The 24,353-nt window shown below is 43.9% G+C and overlaps 1 protein-coding gene across 4 annotated transcripts in view; it reads left to right on the top strand.

Moving 5' to 3' along the window:
- The first annotated feature begins 249 nt into the window (after positions 1 to 249).
- NCOA6 (nuclear receptor coactivator 6) overlaps positions 250 to 24,353 on the top strand; it is a 68,706-nt gene continuing 44,602 nt past the window's right edge. For 3 of the 4 annotated variants that reach the window (XM_066624855.1, XM_066624851.1, XM_066624853.1), the window contains exons 1-4: positions 250 to 393; positions 21,026 to 21,132; positions 22,814 to 22,947; positions 23,316 to 23,598. In XM_066624855.1, coding sequence (XP_066480952.1) covers positions 23,364 to 23,598 — 235 coding nt within the window. In that variant the 5' untranslated portion in view covers positions 250 to 393; positions 21,026 to 21,132; positions 22,814 to 22,947; positions 23,316 to 23,363. The remainder of the gene's footprint in view (positions 394 to 21,025; positions 21,133 to 22,813; positions 22,948 to 23,315; positions 23,599 to 24,353) is intronic. The other variant, XM_066624852.1, reaches the window with a different exon arrangement.

Genomic DNA, 24,353 nt, shown 5'->3' with positions numbered 1-24,353 from the left:
AGAGGGAACGCAACGCCCCCCAGGCTTCTCGTGTCCGTATCCAGAGGCTCGCAGAGCCTGAGGGGAGCCCACCTCAACCCAGCTCCTGAGAGGACTCGCGCGCCACCCGCTCTGAGCGGCGGGGGAGGAGCGGGCGAGGAGGCCTTCCTGAGGGGGAGGCGCGCGCTCGTGGCTATAGGCGGCGCGCGCGCAGCCGGGCTTGTCACGTGCCCCCTCAGGAGGAGGAGGAGCCGCGGCCGGGCCGAGGGTCGCTGTCCTGGAGGCTCGGACTGAGGCTGACCTGCTGCCTTCCGAGCCCCGTTCCCTCCACCTCCCCGACCCGTCCTCGGCCCCCTGCCAGAGCCGCCTTTCCCGCCCGGGCGTCGAAGGAGGGCGCGGGAGCTGCGCCCCCAGGTGAGCGCGCGGGTCGGGCGCCGTGCCTGTGCGCGAGAGGCGGGGCCGGGACGGGACGGGAGACTCTCCCGGAGGGAGTGGGCGAGCGCCCCGCGCAGCCTTCCCCCGAGCGTGGGGGAGCCGGGCCCGGCCTGCCGTGGGAGGGGCTGGCCTGACAGCCGCGCGGCCGAGACGGGCCTGGGCAGGGTCGCTCGAAGCCCCGGGAGGGGAGAGTCGGGCCTGGCTTTGGAGCGGGGCTGCGTCGTGACTGGGAAGCCCCCGAGAGGGTCGTGGGGGGTCGTGCTGGGGCCCGGGCAGGCAGGCCTGATCACCCTGAGGGTGCGTGTCAGAGGGCGCCAGGTCTTTCTGAGCGGGGGGAGGCAGGGCTTTGAGGGAGGTCTGAGGTGGGGTAGAGACTCTGAGGGTGGGAGGAGGCTACACATACAGCAGGACTTGAGGATGGAGGGTCTTTAAGTTGGGGGTGGGGAGAGGCTACACACAGAGCAGGTCTTTGAGGGTGGGGGAAGGCTACACATACCGCAGGACGAGGGTGGGGAGTCTGTGAGCTGGGGGTGGGGGACATACAGCAGGTCTACACATACAGCAGGTCTTCAAGGGTGGGGGGGTCTTTAAGAATGGGGTAGAGGCTTTGAGGTTGGGGAGAGGCTGCGTATAGAACAGGTCTTTGGAGAGGAGGCTACACATAGTTTGGGGTAGAGGCTTTGAGGTCAGGAGAGGCTACACATAGAGCAGGTCTTTGAGGGTGGAGGGTCTTTAAGGATGCAGGGAAAGGTTTTGAGGTTGTGGGGAGGCTACATATACAGCAGGTCTTTGAGGTTGGGGGATAGGCTTTAAGGTGGGGGGAGGCTACACATGCAGCAGGTCTTTGAGGGTTGGGGGTCTTTGAGGTGGGGGAGAAGCTCTGAGGGTGGAGGGAGGCTACACATACAGCAGAAGGGATACATTTAGGTCTAACAAGGTAGTTAACTATTCAAATTAATGCTTTAATGGCTTCTTATGATTTTTGTTTCTCCTTCCTTATTGTGATGTTTCATTGTATTTTTATTTGGGAGTTCTGAAAGCTTCTTTGGACATTTGCTTTCTGCATGGGAAAGGTGGAATATTCACCATCTATCTATATCTATATCTAAATTTTTTAAATAAATCAGCTGTTATCAACCACTGTGCCATGGTGCACTGGTGTTCTGTGAATGGTCTGCAGGTGTGCTGTGGGAGCTTGGATGAGGGTCATTTCTTAGTAGGGTAATTGAGGAATGTGAGCCCCCCACCAACAGCATGGTGTGTCTTGTCAATTGTCAAATAATCAACCTTGTGCCCTGACCATTTTAGTACCATGTCAGTGTACCATGAGATGAAAAAGGTTGAAAATAACTGAAATAAATAAATAACCCCCTGCCCTGATCTGGACCTGCTCCCCCCATGTTGCCAGATGTCTCTTTCTCTGTGGGAGTGCTCCAGCACCACAAAACACAATGGCGGACCCTTTTTTCTCTTAATACGTCATAATTGCTGGGACCATTCTGTTTTGTGTAAAATAATTGCTGTGGGTTGTGCTGTGCAAAAGCACAGGTCCTGCCTCGCTTGATATGACAGTTGCTTGGAGGGGGGGTGGGGAGAGAAGATGGTGGTAACTTCTGATTGGGCATGATGTGGCTTAGAGCATGAGGCTTGTGCAGAAGTCCAAGAAAACTGGGCTCCCAATGCACTGAGGCTTGTGCGGCCATCCTTTTGTTTTTAAATCTTATCCCAAGTGATCTTGTGTCCAAAATGATATGTTGGAGCTTATGCTGCTTTTAAAACTCCAAGAAGCACAAGCTGAATAATTTATCTGTATGCATCTGACTTCTTTCTCTAAATTATTCACGTGTGTCTCTTTGAGAGTTATCAGATAGACAAAGACTGGTGTTCCAATCATGGCTTGGATTGCCTGGGATAACATGAGGCATAGACCTATAGGTTGGTGCGTTTATTGTTTTGGTAGTCCACCCATTGGTGTGGAAAGCATAATTGGAACTACAGTGCTCTTGTCTTGATATGCAGATGCTTATTAAGTGCTTTTATCGGTGCTTTTCAACCTCTTCATAAATGGAGACGGGTGAGCAGTGAGGTGGCTAAGTTTGCAGACGACACCAAACTTTTCCGAGTGGTGAAGACCAGAAGTGATTGTGAGGAGCTCCAGAAGGATCTCTCCAGACTGGCAGAATGGGCAGCAAAATGGCAGATGCGCTTCAATGTCAGTAAGTGTAAGGTCATGCACATTGGGGAAAAAATTCAAAACTCTATACATATAGACTGATGGGTTCTGAGCTATCTGTGACAGATCAGGAGAGAGATCTTGGAGTGGTGGTGGACAGGTCGATGAAAGTGTCGACTCAATGTGCGGCGGCAGTAAAGAAGGCCAATTCTGTGCTTGGGATCATTAGAAGAGGTATATGGAACAAAACGGCCAATATTATAATGCCGTTGTACAAATTGATGGTAAGGCCACACCTGGAGTATTGTGTCCAGTTCTGGTCGCCGCATCTCAAAAAAGACATAGTGGAAATGGAAAAGGTGCAAAAGAGAGTGACTAAGATGATTGCTGGGCTGGGGCACCTTCCTTATGAGGAAAGGCTACAGGCAAAAGAAAATATTTCTTTACTCAGTGTGTGGTTGGTCTGTGGAACTCCTTGCCACAGGATGTGGTGATGGCGTCTGGCCTGTGCGCCTTTAAAAGGGGATTGGACAAGTTTCTGGAGGAAAAATCCATTACGGGTTACAAGACATGATGTGCATGTGCAACCTCCTGATTTTACAAATGGGCTGTTTCAGAATGCCAGATGCAAGGGAGGGCGCCAGAATGAGGTCTCTTGTTATCTGGTGTGCTCCCTGGGGCATTTGGTGGGCCCCTGTGAGATACAGGAAGCTGAACTAGATGGGCCTATGGCCTGATCCAGTGGGGCTGTTCTTATGTTCTTATGCACTTCTTAACTGGTGATCTGCTAGCATCACACCTATTGTATTGTAGCCCTGTTGATAAAGATTGTCTAGCTATCAAGTTTAGTTCTTTGTGTGAGTATGTTTTACACTTGGTATTCCAAGAATGGAGTCTCCATTCCTAGAAACATTTTGAAATTTGACAAACTCTGGAAGGCTAAAATATTAGGATTTGATAGCTGTTGTGACTTTGTTAACTTGTTCACATGACTTACCTTTTATATCAGGGAAATGTGGTCCCAAGATGACTGTGGTCCAAGTTAAGGGACCCACAGCCCTAACAACTTAAAGCAAATTAATCACCTCAAAAATACTCCTAATTGCATGTTTTAATTTTTTATTAAATATCTGTTTTAAAATATATTTAAACAGCAGGAGTGTATATATAAACAAAGGTTTAGTTAGTAGGGTATTTTTTTAAATGCAAGCAAATGCATTGGTAAAACTGCAATTGGAAAATGTCATTAAAATAACAGTAGTTTAAATCTCTTGGATTAATTGTATGGAATACCTGTATATTTTGCAGTTGGCTTGACAAATAATTGCAGATGTGGACGGTTTGAAATACTTGGTAGCCAGTTCTATCTATTGTACATTTTTGTTCTTGTAGACTTTTATTGCCAGTCAGATCATAATTTACAAGGTTATTGTAAGTTAAGTTTGGCAGAACAGAATTCTAGTCTTGAAGTTTGTTTTCGTTTAAGTTTACATGCTTTTTCTTCCCTTAAAAAGATGACCTTACAGGGGCAAATACAGTCCCTAAAAATAACTTGAGCACAAAGATAGCTTAGCATGAGTATCAGTTATAAGAAGCGTTTTCTTTGGAGGAAAATGTATTATCTGGAAGTTAGGAAGTCTCCGTCATTCTTTATGTTGAGACTAGAAACTTCATCTTGAGTTTTGGAGAAATGGACTATAACCAATTGGACAACAGCTACTGAGTGTGTAAAAGCAGTGCTTGCATGTGAAAGATCAGGGGGGTCAAACATAAGGCCTGGGGGCCGGATGTGGCCTGCGGAAGCTTTTTATCCGGCCCTCAGGCTCTCAGCTGCTGAACAGTGCTGAGAAGTTACTGCTGAAAGGGCAGCCCGCTTGAAAATTGGGCTCTCCAATAACCTGAAATATGATCAAAATTTGCGTGTTTTATCTTCTGTCTTTTGCAGCTAATGAGTTCCTAAGTGAGAAAAAGTGCTTATTTTTGGTTTTGACCTGTTTAATGGCATCTCTTCCTGCCTAATCACTTCTGGCCCTCAGCAGGCATCATGAGTGCTATTCGGCCCTCCGTATGAAACGCGTTTGACACCCCTGTCTTAGATTTTGATAAAATCACGCTATGTAGTTTGCTGAGGAAGAGACTAAATCAGCCTTGTAGATACAAAGCAATTAAGCCAGCCTATCCAATTGTATGTGTATTTATGGCAACTTAAGTGGTGTGTGGGGCATTCTGTCTACTGAAATTGTATTGTTTCTTGCCCAGGATGAGTGACTAAATGCAGTTCTAGATCAAATCACTGACCAAATTGCTAGTCCATTGTTGATACTGTTTGAAAAAAAGAAAACTGGCAGGTGTTTCATGATGATTCACATAACGTCAGGGCCTGACAAACTTGCTTTGAATCTAGTGCCTAGCCCAAAAACTTGAGAACAATTCTTAAATTTTAGGGGTTTATGTTTTAATGCCAATAAAAAAAAAACAGTGAGCCTACTTATCTGTGGATTTTATATCCGCAGATCTAGCTCAGCGCGGATCCCCTGGAGGCTTGTAGAGGCTGTGCATGACCTTTATGGGCCTCAGAAAGGCCTCCAGATGTCCTAGAAGGACACTTACGGTTTTTGACCAAAAACCTTTAGGTGGTAGGTAGTTTACCTTTCTCCGTCTGATTATCTCCCCTATTCTATCTCCATTGTTAGTTCTTTTGCACTTTCTGCAAGCTTACCTGCTGTCATCCCACTTTCCTCCTTTGACCTTTGTGCTCCTGGTCACATTGCCCCCTTTGCTTTTGAACAGTAGTCATTTCTGTTTAGTTGGTTTGTTTACTAGTGTAAACCACTTTCAAAGACATGACAGAAAATACTATCTTTTCTGTTAGTTTGTTACAGAAAAGATAGCAGACATCATTGATTGAACAAAAGTTTCTGTGGGCTGCAGTTCGCTACATTATAGACTTGAAGTGTTATCCTAGAAAGGTATATGCAGGTATTCAGAGAAAAAAGAACAAAATTAATATAAGAGCCTGTCTTGCTGTATTCCCATTCCAAGCTTTACTTAGAGAACTTATGCCCACTTTAAGCTTATTAGTCCCCTTCGCTCAAACCCGACTCGCTCTAGCAGCATATAAAACTCCTATCAAGCCTCAGTGCTAACGGGAAGGTAACCAGTAGGAAACTTGCCTGTGGGGCTGCAGAGTCCCTCTCCTGATTCTCAAAGCAACAGCTCTTCTGGGTATAGTAGCACCCCTTCAGCTCTCTACCACCCAGCAGTTTCTGGCCATTCCCATTCCAGCAATCCTCAGTAGTTCGTCCATCTGTAAGTAAACCAGTCAGTCCGTTGATCAGTCAGCAGATACAATAGTCCATCAGCCAGTCCATTAGTCCCTCAATCTGTCAGTCAGCTAGTCCATCAGCTAGTGCTTTCCTTCCTCCAGTCCTTCCTCCTTCTGCTCTCTGTCTCTCTAACCTCCTTGCTTCTACACCCACACCCTTTTCCTTCCTCCAGGTGCTGCTTTTATTTGTGAGGGCTTTGTTGCCTCCAAGTGGCTGTAGCTGTGCAACACATTCACTGCAATCTAAGGCCCTGGTGTTAACCCCATGCTTTCCAGACCTGCCAGAGCAAGGAGCCACAGTTGACACTATGCCACATCTCCTAGAGGGATCTTGTGCATTTCTATTACAGAGCCCTGCTGGATCAAGCTAAAGGCCTATCTAGACCAGCTTTTTGCACTTCACAGTGGCCCACAAGATGCCTTGGGGAGCACATAAGACAACAAGATACCTGTATCCTGATGCCACTCCCTTGCATCTGCCATTCAGAGATAGGCTGCCTCTAAAACTTGGAGGTTGCATACAGCAATCATGACTTGTAACTTGACTGTGATGGACTTTTCCTCCATAAATCTGACTAATCCCTTTTTTTTAAAGGCTTCTAGGTTACCATCACAGCATCCTGTGTGAAGGAGTTCCGCAGGTTAATTATGTGCTATGTAAAGAAATAGTTCCTTTTATCTGTTCTCCTGCCAGTCAGATTTAGTGGGTGTTCCCTCTTTCTGGTCTTGTGCGAGAGGGAAAAGAGTTTCTATCCACCCCATGTATAATTTTATATATCTCAATCAAGTCTCCCCTCAGATGCCTTCTTTCTTAGCTGAAGAAATGCTGTGCCATTTCTTGTATGAGAGGTGCCCCATCCCACAAATCATTTTGATTGCTCTCTTCTGCACCTTTTCCATTTCCACTATATCCTTTTTGAGATGTGGCAATCAGAACTAGACACATCAGTCCTGATGTGATTTTACTATTGGTTTGTAGAGTGGTATAAAATTGGCTGTTTTATTCTCAGTCCTTTTTAAAATTATTTTGAGCATAGAATTGGCCTTCACAGCTGCTGTGTTGACACTTTCATCAAGCTGTCCATCATCGCCCCAATAACTCTCTCCTGACGTGTCGGACAGCTCAGTTTATATAAGAAATTTGGATTTCTTGCCCTAATATGCATCACATTACATTTACTTACATTAAAACCAACTGCTATTTTGCTGCCAACTCCCCCATTTTGGAGAGATCCTTCTGGAGCTCTTCACAATTCCTTCTGGATTTCACCACCCAGAGAAGTTTAGTGTCACCCACAACCTTGACCACCTTGCTGCTTATCCCACCTCCAGGTAATTTATGAATTAACTGAAAGTCCTTGGGGCACACTACTTTTTAAATCTCTCAGTTGTGAAAATTACCCATTTACACCTACTGTTTCTGGTTTTTCAACCAGTAAAGTGTAAACAGTAAAGCTAAAAGGCCATGAAATGCAAGATATATTGTCTGTAACTATTCTGTGTCAGACTGAAATGTAAACAGTGAAAGGTGATAACGGCAGTAACTGATGATAATGATGTTCTCCTTGCTATGCTTGTAATGTGCTAGGAAGTTATTGTCTTGATTCAATACTGAATGGGTAGTATCAAACCTCCTTGATAAATTTTGATTTGCCTGTTTCATGCTGGATTCCTGCTTTTCTGTTTTAGGGTGTTGAAATTTTCTTCCACTGTTTTCTAAATGGCGCCCCTTTTAAATGTTAGATTTGTTTCAGTTTATTCTTTTGTGCTGAGACTGATGTGTCATATTTAAACAGCAGCAGGATGCTTTTGCCAGCTGATAATGATACCATCAGGACTCATTCACTTTGATATATGCTATCTGTAAGATCTCAAGCAATATGATTTTGGGCCTTACAGCTGTTACTGCTTCAACAGATATGGGGATCAGGGTATTTGAGGGACTGTCTTCCTGCCTTTACAGCAGCCTGCAGCCTGAGATAATCTGAGGGGGCCCTCCTACATGTGCTGCTGGTGACTGAGGCTGGCTGGCCAGCAAGAAGGGGTAGGGCCTTTTCTGCGGTGGCACCACAACTATGGGACTCTCTCTGTTTTGAGTTCTGCACCCTTCCAGCTGGTTTTCTTATGAGGTTTGAACAATTTGCTTTACTGTTTGGTTTTTTCATTGTAGTATGGTTTGAAGAGGGTGAGATTATTTTACTGCCGTGGATATTGTCATCTCATTTGCTTCTGATTGTCATAGTTTGTATTAACACTACAGTTTACTGTTTTTTACGCTGGTGGTATTATTTTTATCATGATTGTAATGTATTATTTTTGCAAGCTGCCTTGGGTGTCCATTGCGGAGTAAACAGTGTTTAAATAAACAAATGTTGGCAGATGGGGTTGTTGTACGATCTGGTCCTTGCAGCTGAGTCTGTTGTGATCTGTTATTGCAGGTGAGTGGCTGTTCAAGATTCAGAGCTTGTCTAAAAGCAAAGGCTGACCTATTCTAGGCCTTTGAGAGGGAACTGTCATTGTCCAAAATGAACTGTAGGTCACTGATGATACAGTATATTGGAATGATTCTAGTTCAGAGATGTAGGTCACAACTAGTGACATTCCTTTTTTGTCTGTAGTAGGTTGTTCCTTCTTACGCTTTGCCTCTTCTGTACTTTTTGTTTATCATTCATCTCTTTGCTATTACTTTACAGAGCCATGTTTATCAAAGTGCTACAATGGCAATATTGCTTAGTGCAGTGGTTCCCAAGCTGTGAGTTGGGACCCACTGGTGGGTTGCAACCTGATTTTTGGTGGGTTGCCAGAGGGTCATGAAAGATCAGATAACTGATTGCCTCAAGCCCTGAAGCTGTTCAATAATCAGATACTGTAGCTGTTAATTGAGCTGAGCTGTTGATACTGAGCTGCAAGGAGCTCAGATCTTGCAGTTTGCAAGCATGTGTAACTATAGGGAGATAAATATTTGTAGGTCTTTCTCTCTGGTTATTACTTATGAATAAATATTTTTTTCTAAATCTCCTTTTTAAAAGTTGGGTAAACCTAGGTGGGTCCTGATAGAGTGTTTTAAAAAGTGGGTTCTGGTGCTAAAAGGTTTGGGAACCACTGGCTTGGTGCACTCTGAAAGCAAACTAAACATTTTGCATAGTTTAGGCAACATTTAGAAACATTTAGGTAACATTTTGCATAGTTACACATCTGCTCATTCACAGCAATCCTCTGTGATGGCCATTGTCATATAGCAGTGAAATTAAGTAATTCTGCTTTGTATATGATGTATAATTATCTCATGAAGCACCATAGATTTTTATGGTGTGCAATACATAGTATTACACAATAAGGGGGGGGAGAGGTCTTTTGGTGACTGCCTAAGAAATGCAGTTTCATGTTCACAAACAGTAACTTCCGTATGTTAGATGTTGTGAATAAACAACATGGATATTGCCACCTTGCCTTGCTGTGAACTTTGTGTGGCATCAGTCTAGCAGCTGCTCCCAGAGACCTGAATCGAAGGTATAGGACATGGTTTTAAAGTTAATTTGCCCCCAACTAGCATAATGCTAGGGTCAATACTAGAAAAGTGGCAGGGAAGCTGGAAGCTTTCTGTGACACTTGTCGCAACCGGATATCTTTGGAAATCAAAGATTCTAAACTGACTTGGGGGCTCTGTAACTAGCAAAACCATCACGAACCATTCAAACTCCTTCTCACATCTCTTGCACCCATTTTGATTCTGTTGCTGTTTCTAGTTTGTGCTGCAACCCTCTTAGGCTTGTTTCTTCATTTACTTGTCCTGTGTAGCAAAATGACATAGATCGTAATCCAGAGATTGTGCTGGGCTGGCGTAAGTTCCTTACAGGTGAGTTTGTCAGCGATGGGTCACTGGCAGGAGGTTCTGGGGAGGACAGAACTGGGACGTTACAAGATGGGTGGCAGGCAGGCCTGTTGGTGGGTGGGCCAGACCCAGGGGGGTGGTGCAGTGATCTGGTACATAGGCTGGATCTTAACACCCCACCCAGGAGGCCTGGCCTAGTGCTGGGCTGCTTGGATCTGTGCCACCTCTAGTTGGCGGAGATCCAAGTAGCCCCGTTGCGACCACTGCTGCATTACCTAGGATAAGGAGAATCTATTCTCCCTGCCCCAGATTGTGCCTCATCCAGCCCCAACCCTGGGCTTAAGTTCAGAGAAGTCTTGAAATCACAGTTGGAAATTACTAATCAGCGCATCCAGGTGAAATCAATAAATGGTCAAATCAACAGAAGCACTAAGTTCCTCATGTATTTCCTTTCAAGCAGGAAAATGAAAGAAGTCGCCGTGTTCTAACTGTCCACAAAGGCAGCTTGCCCTGAAACCCAACTATCACACTGTAAAATTGACAAAACGTCTTGATTAGTTCCTTTAAGAGACTTGTTGAGAATGTTAAGGTGCTTTGTGATATCAGTAAGAAGTGCCAGTTCTCTAATAAACTCTGTATTGGACATTTTCTGTTGAAAGGATTCATCAGTGTTCATTCCAGTGAGGAACAGATGCACCCCTTTTCTAAGTGCAAAGAAATCTTTCCAGACAGTTCCTTGAATTAAGCCAGTAAACATTGGAGTGAAGGAGAAGGTCTCCAGACTCTGCATCTAGCTCTACAAGGAAACTTTTTAGCTTTTGATGGAATGAGCAGTTTGTACCTCATTCCTGTACAACGGCCTACATAGCATCCCTCAGTTTCAGATGGTTGGCATAAAGTGTTTCTTGATGAATGTTCCAGTGACTGAAAGGACACTTGATGCCGTCTTTCTGAAGCAAACCTGCAAGTCCCGAAGTTTTCTCTGTCATCAATGGGAATTGGTTGCCACACAACTGAGCTTGTTAAATCCTCCAATTTTCTGTATAACTGTTACAACTCTGTAGATGTTTTCTTCTGTGGTGGTTCCATGAGGAAAAGCCATGGCTAATAGCTCCTCTAAAACAGTGAATTTGCTGAGCACAGCACAAACAAATATTAGTTGTGCAATGTCTCTCACATCAGTACTCTCATCAAGAGCAATTGAGAAATAGGCTGCCTTTGATAGGTTCTTGTGGAGCTTTTCCAACACATTCTGTGACAAAGACTGGATGCAGCACGACACCGTTTGTGACAAGGACACTGATTCAAAATGCTTTATGGTTTTGTCATTGTTAAAGGCTTTGGCCATTTTAATAGCACCAGATTTCACAAATTCACCTTTGTGAAAAGTTTTCATATTCTGCCCAGTTGCTTCAGCCACAGCAAATGAAGCTTTGCGGGCAGCTACCTGTTCAGAAGTCCATATCTGAAAAAGTTGAAGAGCAAATTCTTTTTTAGTTCCTTAATGAGGGTTTATCTTGCCTCATCTTTGACCTTATTGTACTTCGAGGCGTGATTCGTAACATAGTGACTGATATTTACTGCTTGAGTACACTGACTACTTGCATACATTCAAGACATTGAGTCTTGTTGCTGGATTTCAGGAAGAGATAGTTGATTGTCCAGTGATCCTGAAAATCACTTTTCTCATCTTTAACTGTCCTCTTCCTCTTCTTGCTCATGGCTATGCAACAGACTTAATATCCAGCAGACTGATCTAAGAGCTGAGTGAGCACTGCAGGAGCAGAGCAGTGACCACTAAACTGCAAACTAAATGTAGTGGAAAGCTAGCCCGTGTAGAACAAAACTGCAAACTAATAGAAAACTGATCCCCAGAACCTTTGCAGAAATGAGGGGCAGCTTTTTAATTTCCAGCAGACTGGAGTGAGAACTGCAGAAGCAGAGCAGCGACCACTAAACTGAAAACTAAATGTAGTGGAAAGTTAGCCCTAACAGAGAACGGAGCCTCAGAAAACTAAAGCCTTGTAGGCCTAGAATTAGAGATCTGCAAAAATTGCAGCTTGATTTTGCTCCTTCTTCTCCAGCAACCAGAGGCAGACTGACCACACCTCAGTGGAGACCCTTCCCTTTCTTCCTCTTGCTGTTACCCTCACACCTCCCATGTGACTCCTGGCCCCTCCTGCTCTCACTGCTGCAGCCAAGCAGGAGTAGAGCCTCAAATCCCACTCTAGCCCCATCCCACTTGAAATGATGAGGCGGGTGAGGTGAGATCAGAGCATGCTAGGCAATGTAGTTCTTAATAGCCTGGGCAACCTGGCTAGACCCCCTTGCCCAGCCATTCCCCGCCGCTTCTTCTTTCTCCCACACTGCTTGAGCAGATGATGAGCAGCACAGGAGAAAGAGCAGGAAAGGGGAAGAGGTTGGGAAGGCTGGGTAAAGGAGTCTTGTGAGACTGGCCAACCTTGCAAGAACTACATTGCCCAGCATGCCACTCTACAGTCTCGCCCACCCATTTCAGGCAGATGAGTGTGAAAGTTGCCGTCTTCATCTCCTTGAGGCAGGTGGAATTTGGGAAGTGAGCTCTCTCGAGGATGGTAGAGCTCATTATAGAGCCTACTCGGTGGCCGTGGTAGCAGCGAAGAAATCATTCTTCTCTGCTACCATTGCATCTGCTGATAGCCGTCCGGCAGAGCTGTTCCGTGTGGTGCGGGGCCTCCTCCATCAGGCTCCGCCAGTGGATCAGGAGGAATACACGGTCAGCCGCTGTGACGTGTTTGCGCAACATTTTGCAGATAAAATCGATCGCATTCGTTACGACTTGGATGCCACATTGACAATGTCTGATGATGTCCCCCTGGCAACTGCTTGTCCAGTGTTGTGGGATTCTTTTCAGCTCGTGCAGCCTGAGGATGTGGACAGACTCCTTTGGAGTGTGAGGCCGTCTGCCTGCCTGTTTGACCCTTGCCCAGCTTGGCTGATAAGAGCGGCCCGGGGGGGACTGGCTGAGTGGACAGGGAGGGTGGTCAACTCTTCTTTGGGGGAGGGGACATTGCCGCTTGCTTTGAAGCGGGCGGTGGTTCGCCCCCTCCTGAAGAAGCCCTCCCTGGATTCCACTGTGTTGAACAACTATCGGCCAGTCTCCAACATCCCGTTTCTGGGGAAGGTAATTGAGCGGGTGGTGGCGGCCCAACTCCAGAGGGTCTTGGATGAAGCGGATTATCTGGATCCTTTTCAATCTGGTTTCAGGCCGGGCTTTGGGACGGAAACTGCCTTGGTCGCCTTGGTGGATGACCTACGCCGGGGACTGGACGGGGGAGTGCATCCCTGTTGCTCCTGCTGGACCTCTCGGCGGCTTTCGATACCATCGACCATGGTATCCTTCTGGGCCGATTGGCCGAGTTGGGAGTTGGAGGCACTGTTTTGCGGTGGTTCCGCTTCTTCTTGGAAGGTGGTCCCAGATGGTGGTGCTGGGGGATGCCTGTTCGACACTCTGGCCATTGAGGTGCGGGCTGCCGTAGGGCTCAATTCTGTCCCCCATGCTATTTAATATCTACATGAAACCGCTGGGAGAGGTCATCCGGGGGTTTGGAGTGGGGTGTCATCAATATGCTGATGACACCCAGCCTTATCTCTCCTTTCCTCCAGACTCCAGGGTGGCGGTTGAGGGCCTGGAGCGCTGTCTGGAAGCAGTGAGGATCTGGATGGGGGCGAACAAACTGAAATTAAATCCGGATAAGACAGAGGCTCTCCTGGTTTGGAAATCCTCGATGCAGGTGCTGGATTACCAGCTTGCTCTGAATGGGGTTGCACTCCCTCTGAAGGAGCAGGTCCGCAGCTTGGGGGTCCACCTGGACTCGCAGCTGCTCCTGGATTCCCAGGTGGCGGCTGTGGCTAGGGGGGGCCTTTGCTCAGCTTCGGCTGGTGCGCCAGCTGCATCCATACTTGGATCGTGCAGACCTGGCCACGGTGATCCATGCTACGGTGACATTGAGGTTAGATTATTGTAACACGCTCTATGTGGGGCTGCCCTTGAAGACGGTTCGGAAACTGCAATTAGTGCAGAATGCGGCGGCCTGTGTGGTCACTGGAGCTAGGCGGTTTGACTCTGTCAGCCCGCTTCTCCGGGGGCTACTTTGGCTGCCCATTCGTTTCCGGGCCCAATTCAAGGTGCTGGTTTTGACCTTTAAAGCCCTGTACTGCTCTGGGCAAGGTTATCTTAGAGATCGCCTACTCCCGTACAATCCGGCTCGTCCTCTCAGGTCATCAGAGAAGGCCTTTTTACAAGTGCCGCCGCCTAAGGAGGTACGTGGGGCGGCGGCAAGAAATAGGGCCTTCTCAGTAGTGGCACCAATGTTGTGGAACTCCCTTCCCCTTGACTTGGGAATGGCTCCCTCTCTTGAGACCTTTCGGCGAGGCCTGAAGACCTTGTTGTTTAACCAAGCCTTCTGACGTTATGGCCTTTTAAACATCTTTTATATATCTTTTAGTTGCTTTTTTACAGGCCCGATTCCTCTAAGAACTGCTGTTTTATGCTCTTTTATTCTGACTCTTCTGACTACTGTTTTTATGGGTTCTGCTAATGTGTTTTTTAATATGTTTTTATCTGTTTGTGAAATTATGTTTTAATCTGTTTTATATGTTGTTAGTCGCCCTGGGTCCCTTTTTGGGAGAAGGGCGGGATAAAAATAAAGTTTTATTATTATTATTATTATTATTATTATTATTATTATTATTTCCCCAGCATTGCTGTGCCCTCCTCAAGCAGACAGAGCCTAAGACAGTAGCCTTCACCCTTGTCTGCTCCAGGTGGGCCGGGGTGCAGCAAGGCCAGTGGGTGGGGGAGGCCAGGCAGGCGTCATGCGGGCTGTGTGTTGGACCACCCTGGTCTATCTATATCTTTCTGTTTTTCTTAGAATAAAGATAGGTTTTCCCTTTGCAAAACCTATCTTTAGCGAAAGACTTGCTTAGTATTTAATTCTCCCTAACAGTGTTTTAAAAAGCACTTCAGTTGGACTGCTGAAAGGTGCTTGTAAAGTTTTTGTGTTTTTTTTGCTTATGCAGTAAGGCTCATGCAGACTTGTGTTGTAAAAATAATTTATTTTGTGTACTAAATTACCTAGATGTGAATCAGTGCCCCTTGGATAGAAATAAATAGGAATTGATTCTGAAGCATAAAGTACAATTTGCATTCCAAATCTGTGTAATACAACTTATATGAATTGACACATATGGTACATTGTTATCTTGCTCCTTTTTCACTGAGTGTACTGAAAAGGAGTAGGGGAAAAAATTGCAGTGATTATTCAGAATGTAGTTCATGTTGTCATTTGTGCCATGTTGTTGTCAATGTTCAATGTTGAACATTTTGTCAATGTTTAAAAATAGATGCCTATTTTTCCAATTTTTGGACATATACTTGGTCGTTGCTGACCAGAATAGGTAATTGTGAACATTACAGAATCTAATTTCTTAGTCAGTACTGCAGCAAATATTTTATGGTTGCAGTTTAAAAGAACTATAAGCATACATGAAGAACATAACATCTTTCCCTGACATACGAATGACTGTAATGTTCCATTTCCCTTAAATACTGGAACTTGACCTTTTAATAGATTAGAATTTCTAGTCTGCAGTAGAAGGTTAATTAAAATTGAAGCAAAGAGTTCTGCAGTCCTGCAAAAGATTTAGTTTCCACTGTTATGCTGTATTCCTTTCCTCCTTGGATTAAGAAAAATAGCATTCTGATCTGCTTTAGCCAGTGTTTCTCAAACTGTGGGTCACAAACCAATTTTAGGTAGATACCCATTCATTTCAATACTTTATCTTTAGTATACGTATTAGTCTTGATACTACCATGGTATGTGTCTGCATTTGGAGAAATGTGACAGATCTGTACTTTTAATAGACTGCTATGTATATTCTTTGAACAATGATAGTAAATGGGACTTACTCCTGGGTAAGTGTGGGTAGGATTGCAGCCTAGGTTGTTAAAACAGTTTCTGCTGGATGATGTCACTTCCAGTCATGATATCACTTCCGCTGGGTCCTGACAGATTTTCATTCTTAAAAGTGTGTCCCAGTGCTAAAAGTTTGAGGACTTCTGGCTTAAGCCATTTCTGCCCAATATTGCATATATGCAACAAGGATCAAATGTGTATACCTGTAGGCTGGGCAGATATGGGGTTGAAAGAGGCAGATCTCACTGAAATAAGAAATTCTGGTGTTATCCTTGAGTAAACAAAAATAAAAAAGCTATGGCTTTTCTGCTTCCTTCCCATACATGTCCTGTTCCCCCTTGTGAATTTTGTTTCCTCATTCACTAACAACATCATAAAAGAAGGATTCATTCATTAATTAGTTAGATCTGTCCAACAAGCAATTTATTAATGAATTATGCTTAGTTTAATTTTTTAATATTCACCAGATTCAGAGTTTACTAATACTTTATATAGTGTTTGTATATTACTGGAAAAAAGTTTGAAGAATCAGAATCTGAGTGAATCGTCCACTCTTAATCCTTTATAATTAGTCAAAATTGAGTTCTATGAATAATTCTTAATCACTGTTTAAAGAATTCAGTCAAATTTTTAAATTTTGTAGAGGTGAGAAGAAGAAAGTGGTCTCTTAGAAAGAAGTTGGGTTAATATTTTAATGGTTAAAAACTGAGGGCCTGATCCTATTGGTCCCACGCAGATGCAGTGCTGGTGTTTAGTGTTGCAAACATGCTGTAGGGCACACCCTACTACTGGGCTGGCACCAGCACTGGCTCAGTGTGAGCCCACGTTGAATCGGTGCCAGGTGGAGGCCAGTTGAATGCCGCCCAGAGGGTGAATGAGGGTGTGGGGGGGTGAGGGGAGATGTTCCAGGGTGGAGAAAGGTGGGGTGTGTGTGGAGATGCTGGCAGGCTCTGCTGCCATATCCTGACCCCCTTCCTGGTCTGGGAGACCAGACATGTGTCTCCTAGAGTCTGCTCTTGAGCAGGTATGGATCCGAGGAGACCCATTGCGTCCACCAGGGTCTTAAATAAGGTGTGTAAGTTCCCTTACCTCGAGGAGACCTGGCACTACTGGATGCAATGGTTGCCATTTCAGTGCTGCTACAGCCCTGGGTGCTGGGAAGCACTAGATTGTGCTGTCAGGCAGTTAGCAGAAAGACCAGTTCAGCCAATCAGAAGGCTTTATTCTCCTTTTTCATATTTCTTTTGAAGTCCAAAATCTCTAATCAAAAGAAAGTAACTTACATAATCAATTGTAGGGAATGTCTCAGGTTTCACAAGCAGCCTTCCCTGTAAGGGGACTGCACCAGTGCATTAATCCCTCCTACAGCTGTGTGGTATTGCAGTTCATTGTGATGCTTCCTCCAGCTGTTCAGCAGCTATTTCATGTCATTGCCAAATTTCAGAGTTGCTGAGCTCCATGTTGCATGGAGCTTGTCAGGGAAGTATGTGGCCGCTCATCTAACCCCCCCCCCCAAGGAAACTACTTTCAAACCCCATATATCTTGAGTAGATAATGTTCATTAGGTGTCTTAGCTGCACACTTTGCACATTATTAAGACACTGCCTCAGCTGTTGCCTGCTGTTTTCCAGGACAGCCTGGAAATCATTGCCACAGTGGCCAGTGTACTGCTGTCCCAGCTCCTGATAGAGTGAGACTTCCTAGCCTGCAGGCTATTCTGTTGAGGGAGTAACTAATGAAGGAGCAGGTGGAGTGAATCTTGCCATAATGATAATCTTTTTACCCTTCCCAATCTGCATGCTCAATAATTTTTCCTTTAACTGTGCATTCCATGAGATCATCTGGAACTGTTGTTAAGCTGAGTAGCCTATAATTCTGAGACCCCTTTCTAAATAACAGTGTTGCACTGACTGTCTTCCAGTCTTCTGATGCAACAACTGGTTCAAAGGACACAAGTTACATATATTTTGCACTTGGTCCTGGGCACTACATAGGTTTAAGTTCAGGGTTTTCTCCCATCTGGTCAGTTTCAACACCAGTTGTTCTGGGACATAATCATGTAGTGCAGTAATTCCCAAACTGTGGGTCAGGACACACTGGTGGGTTAGGACACACTGGCTTTTCAAAAATCAGGTAGCTGCTAACTGCCCTGCAAACAGCTCCTGCAGTTTACAAGTATTTGCAAATATAGGGAGATAAAAGGTTGAAGCATCTTTTTCTGGTTACCATTACATGTAAATAAATAAAAATATCATTTCTTTCTAGATTTTTTTTAAAGTTTCGTAAACCTAGGTAGGTCCTGATAGCGTCATTTTAAAAAAAGGGTTTCCAGTGCTAAAAAGTTTGGGAATCACTGATGTAGTGCAGTGTTTCTCAGACTGTGGGTTGGGACCCACTAGGTGGGTTGTGAGCCAATTTCAAGTGGGTCCCCATTCATTTCAGTATTTTTAACATGTTAGACTTGATGCTTCCATGGTATGTGACTGCATTTGGGGAAATGTTACAGACCTGTACTTTTAACAAACTACTTTGTATATTCTTTTAACAATGATATTAAATGGAACTTACTCCTGGGTAAGTGTGCGTAGGATTGCAGCCTAGGTTATTAAAACTATTCCTGCTTGATGATGTCACTTCTTGTCATGACATCACTTACGGTGGGTCCTGACAGATTCTCATTCTAAAAAGTGGGTCCCAGTGCTAAATGTGTGAGAACCACTGATGAAGTGTTTTGGGAAGTTCTTTCTGTGTGTCATGATTACAATATGTTGTTACAGTCTGTGTGAGGGTTATTAAAATTTCCCATTATTGCAATATTTTCTTTGATTTCTTTATTTATGTCAAGATCGCTCTCAACGTTCTATTCAGAAGGGCCATAGAATGACCACAGTACAGCATTACTTTGGGGGCCTTGTACTTCTACCCATAGTGGAACTCTGTAGAAGCCTTCTCCCCCTGAAGTTTCTTATTTATTGTATTCTTTACGGAGAGTTAGATTTGTGAATTGTCTACGTCTGCTTCAGGAGAAATAGATGAGAAATCAAAATAGCACATACGGAAAACAAGTGTGGCATTTCCCAGCACTTAGCCCAGCTTGCAATTAGGCCTGGTGATCAGTGGTGATTAAAAATGACTGCCTGGCAATTCTCATTTTGAGAAAATAGCTTTCCATGGCTCTCTTATTCTCCTTTCTAATACTACAGAAGCTAGTGACCAGTTAAGATTAAAAAGGAGACAGCACACAGACTAATGTTTTGTTTTTTCATCTTATTTCATTTCTCAAATCAGGCTCTATTTCAGCTGTCAGTGCAACCTAGAATGGGGTAGGCTTTGCAGTTGTAGAGGCAAGAACTCATGCCTCTTTTGGTCAGGCATATTTTGACCACTGCCTTGGTCTTGGTCACTTCAACAGACTTGAGGCTGAGGGCAGTGAGAGTTTGAAACTCTCAGAGAGAGTTTGACCTGCAGTAAGCTCTTGCAGAGGTGGGTGGGAAGGCAGTGAAGCAATCCTGGGGAAATAGCAGCTATAGTGCTCCACATCCGCAAAACCGGAAGTGGAGCGCAATCACTGCGTTTTCATTTTTCAAGACCTGGAAAGCCCTGCAAACCCTCGCGCACAGCTCCCCACACCCCCCGGGAGGCTGCTGTAGGGATTGATAAGTAAATGTCAGTCCCTGCAACCCCCTTAGTGATGTGATCCTGAGGATCGTGTCGCTGCCTTCCCTCTGTCCCTTAAGAGGAAAGCAGTCAGGGCTCACAGGCTGGGGTGTCTCAGCGCCTCAGTTTGAAAAACCCTGGACTAAGGGTTTCATGGTTTCCAGGCAGAGGGCATAGAATCACCTGCCGTACTAGGAAGCAAGACAAGTTGGAAAGCATGATGCAGATATGCTCTGGTATGTGGTGATGTTGGTGGAGGCAAAGCAGTGGAGTAGTGATTGTTTAGTCAAATGGAACACAGAGTCAAGTTGTGTTAAGAATATAGAAAAGTAGAGGCACATGTAACAAGAGAATCAGACTGTTAATAATAATAATAATAATAATAATAATAATAATAAACAACTTTATTTATATCCTGCCCTTCTTCCTAAAAGGGACCCAGGGCGGCTTACAACATGTTAAAAACAGATTAAAAACAGTTACTCATTCAAGCAGGAACATTTAAATAGAGCTACAACTAATGTAACTTCTGGTTTTACCTTAACACTCATAAGTGAGATTAGCACCATGCATGTGGATGCACTGTATAAATAGGTCAACTACATTTCACTTTGAACATAATGCAAAGTATTGGAAACAACCTTTTCCTTAAACCCAGTTGGGGATTTCTGAGGATTAAAAAAATTTGTGCTGAGTAAAACAAATCCGTGTGTGTTCTGATTTAAAGGTGGCTTTCTAAAATGCTTACTGTTTATCTGCTGTACTACGTCAAAGGTATCTTTTTTTATCATGCCACCTGCTCACTGATAATTGTGAGGCAAAGAGGGTAATAATTAAAAAATAGGTTTTACTGTTGGCTTGGAAAATGGATGTTTCATTTTCGACAAATAGCAAAAGGGGGAAGCCATACCATCATGTGCTTTATATGAATTAGGTTTTGTATTAGATCCTAAGCTCCTCTAATTAAAACCTTGGTTGGCAAGGTTGGGAAATATCTCTGCCTATGACATTAGTGAACCTTTTTCATTCAGTGGTGAGAGTAATGGGCTAGATCAGCAGTTCTCAAACTCCAAGGGAGTTTGAGCCCCGCAGTAAGTCCTTGCAGGGGAGGGGGGAGGCAACAATGCAGTTGCCAGGATCGCATTGCTGTGAAGGGGTGCAGGGGTTTGGCTGGACTTAACCAGAGCCTCCTGCAGCCTCTTCGGGGTGCAGGGAGCCCTGCGTGACCATCCGCAGGGCTCCCCGAAGCTTAAAAAGTGAAAGCGGAGCGATCACACCCTGCCTCCACAGAATCGGAAGTGAAGCGTGATCGCTCCAACTTCACTTTTTAAGCTTCGGGAAGCCCTGCGGAGGGTCGCGCAGGGCTTTCTGTACCCTTGGGAGGCTGCAGCAGGGACTGCTAAGTAAATGTCAGTCCCTGCGCCCCTCCTTAGCTGCCTACTGTTGCTACCTGGCACTGCCCCTTAAGGGGGCAGAGGCCAGGGCCCTCAGACTGGGACGTTGCTATGGCCTAGTTTGAGAAGCCCTGGGCTAGATGAACAAATATGCTGACTTGATTTAAGATAATTTCTCTTGTTCAAAATCTATTTCCTGAAAGAATTGTATTTTGGGGACGGGATGGGACAGGGACTGCTTCATTAATTTTGCCTCTAATTTTTTATTTTTAGGTTTAAATTCTGTGCTATGAAATATCACCGAAAATGTTTGCCAGACCAAGATGAATCAATACCTCTTTTAACCAGCATACATTAAGGAAGCTTTGAAGTTCATCTTAGTAAGTGTTTAAGAAAAATAAAGATGAAAGTTAGAGCATTTCATTCATTAGTTCCATTAGAACATTCAGTTTCATTAGTTGATCTCTCTCTGTATATACACACTTTTCTGTACATTGTCTTGTCTTGATAACCTTGCTTTTGATGTAACTAGTGGACTTGTATCAGTATTGCACATCTGTCAATTTGAAGTACAGGAAAAATTTTCATCTGAAAGCCTCTGGAGAGAAAAGGTGCTGGGGCAGGGAATTGGCATTGGAAATGATGACTGGTGAAACATTCCACCTCTCCATTCTACATCTCTAAAAGCTAAGCAGCTTTGCTGTATTGTAGAAAGGTGACAGGGCTTTGTTACATGCATTCATGTATACCCCTGCTAATTGGGTAAGAGGCACCTTTTCAAGTGGGTGCTCCTTTTTTAGCAGGGGGAGAGTAACTGGCCCATCTCACCCCAGCAGTGTCTGTTCTGGTGGCTGTCTGCTGGTATTCTTTTGCATCTTTTTAGATTGTGAGCCCTTTTGGGACAGGGAGCCATTTAGTTATTTGATTTTTCTCTGTAAACTGCTTTGTGAACTTAGTTGAAAAGCGGTATAGAAATACTGTTAATAATAATAATACTAGTTAGTACTTGAACTTGGACATAAACCCAGGTTTCACAGTTCTAGCACACTTCACGAGAGTTGTGGTTTGTTTGTGTATGTGTGCTTTATTGAGTGGGTTTATTGTGGAGAGTTTGTATTCTTTCTTGAAAATTATTTATTATCCAGGAAGGGAAGCCTCATTCAAAATCAAATTTATCATGCAATGTGATTTTGTGGATAATATGATGACCACTCTACTTAAGATAATTGTGGAGCTATGATTGACAGGTTGCCAACCTCTTTAGAAGAGCTAGTACTATATTTTAATAACAGCAAGCCACTCTTGGCTGTGATGTGAGCTTTTACCATGGTGATCTAGCAGAGAATAATGCTGATATACTATATACAGATGTGGTTCATTAATGGAATGGTTTTAGGGCAATGGTTTCCAAAGCCTGGGAAACACTTGCTGTTGGCCCCTTTAAGGGGTGGGGAGGGGAAAGGCAATAATGCGATCCCCAGGATTGCGCTACTGGCAGGGACAGATGGTTTTTTCCCACTTACTTCTGCCTGTGCTGTCCCCCGAGGGGGGCGGCAAGTCTCGCAGACACCTCTGCAGGCTCCCCAAGCCTTGGAAAAGTTAAAAATAGCTATTGGAAAGTACTTATTTCTGCAAAGACTAAGGAGAAGTTTGGGAATCACAGTTTTAGGGATTCAGACAAATGCAGATTATAATCAGAAACATTCAGAGTGGAATAGGTAGCCAGCCCACTTCTGTTTATCTAGAAATATATCCCATTGAGCTCCATAAGACAGAATATTTTATTTGGATCCTGATGGTTTTACAAAAATGTTAAACATATTTTTTTCAAAAAATTTTCCCCATGTAACAAGAAAATCAAAGACAATATTTATTTCCTTACACCCATTCTAAATGCTTCAAGTTCAGGAGTTTGATCAGCAATTTGGGAATCTGCTAATGTTCTTCGTATTTGGGGAAGGTTCCTCTACTGACTTGCATGGGTACTGGGGAAGAAAAAAAATTGCGAGGCATGCTATAAGCAGTGAGAAGATAATTCATTTTAACTCTCTTTATTTACAGATTCACTTAGGTCATCTGACTGGTCACAGCTGAAAAATTTAGAAGATCAGACTCCAAAAGTCTGAGTGCTATTATGGCTCAGATTTTGGGGATCAGCTTAACTAATCAAATGGCTTCTGATACAGAATCTCCTGGTAAGCTATCCTGCTCTCTGTGATTGATAAAAATATTAGACTCCTTTATATTGTCTTTTTAGGCTCATTCCTTCTCTGGAATGGGAGTAGTCGGTACCCTTCTGTTATGTTCATATAGAAAATAGTATTTGTTGATAATAATTAAAACAGAAGTGACATTCAAAATAGGGAAAAATGGCCAACTACCTGGTGACCTCTTTGGTTTACCTTAAGATTAGCAAATGTTCTTTTCACTTGAAACTTGTGAATAGCTATATTCCTAATGTCTAAACATGTTAAGAACAAAATTGAAGCAGTAGTAACAGTAGGCTGTACTTAATTAGATGTCTAATTGTATGTCTGTTTTTAACATTTGTTTCCTTTTATAGGTTTTTCTTAATACTTGATTAGTTTCCACTGCAACAAACTATATAGTCATGGTTTGGGGCGATATACCTAATTTAAAAGATAACTACACTTCACTGTGTTCTCCAACCATGGGAGACTCAGAAGTGGATATTGACTCTGGAGTAGATGAAGGTGATGTAAAACCTGAAAGTCTCCCTGAAGATTCCACCATCTTTGTAGCTTTTAAAGGGAATATCAGTGATGATGACTTCAAACAGAAGTTGGGCATCATATTGGACAATGTGCCTGGCATTTTACATATGGGTACTTTATTTTCTTGTATCTTTTAACTAGAGAGTCTTTTAATAACTTTTTATATGAGTGAAAATGCAATGCATTTATTTAAAATGGTAACTGTAGAATATTGCAGCCTTTATGAGAATTGCTTTAGGGCCCAGTCCTATCCAGTTTTCCAGTGCTGGAGCAGCTGCATCTTGTGGTGGGGAGGCAATCATAGAGGTCTCCTTAAGGTATGGAAACTTTTGTTCTCTTACCTTGGTGCTGCATTGCGGCTGCACAGGTGCTGGAAAATTGGATAGGATTGGGCCCTTAGTTAAAAATGTGCTAAAGCTGTCCTACAGAATAAAATATCTTTAATCATTTTACTTTGTGTCTGTTCTATAACTTTCTCAACATTTATTTACTATTCAGCTGTTTCTTTGGCTGCAGTCATATGCACAGCTTTTGTGAGTCCTGTTCAACACAGTGGGCCTTTTGTGTAAACATATACAGTGGTGCCCCGCAAGATGAAATTAATTCGTTCCGCGAGTCGTTTCGTATTGCAAAAATTTCGTCTTGCGAGGCATCACTGCAAACTGCAAACAAACAAAAAAAATGCAAAAAAAATTCGTCTTACGAAGCACGGCCATAGAAAAATTCGTCTTGTGAGTCACCAAAAAAATCGCAAAACGCTTTTGTCTTGCGAGTTTTTCGTTGCGCAAGGCATTCGTCTTGCGAGGCACCACTGTATAGTTTTGCACTATCAGTTTCATTCCCCCTAGCTCCTGTAGCATCTTAAA

The sequence above is a fragment of the Tiliqua scincoides genome, chromosome 4 (genome assembly GCF_035046505.1).
Source record: "Tiliqua scincoides isolate rTilSci1 chromosome 4, rTilSci1.hap2, whole genome shotgun sequence".
NCBI classification, from domain to species: Eukaryota; Metazoa; Chordata; class Lepidosauria; order Squamata; family Scincidae; genus Tiliqua; species Tiliqua scincoides.
Note: the sequence above shows the minus strand (reverse complement) of the source record. Positions and strands in the feature narration are given on the sequence as shown.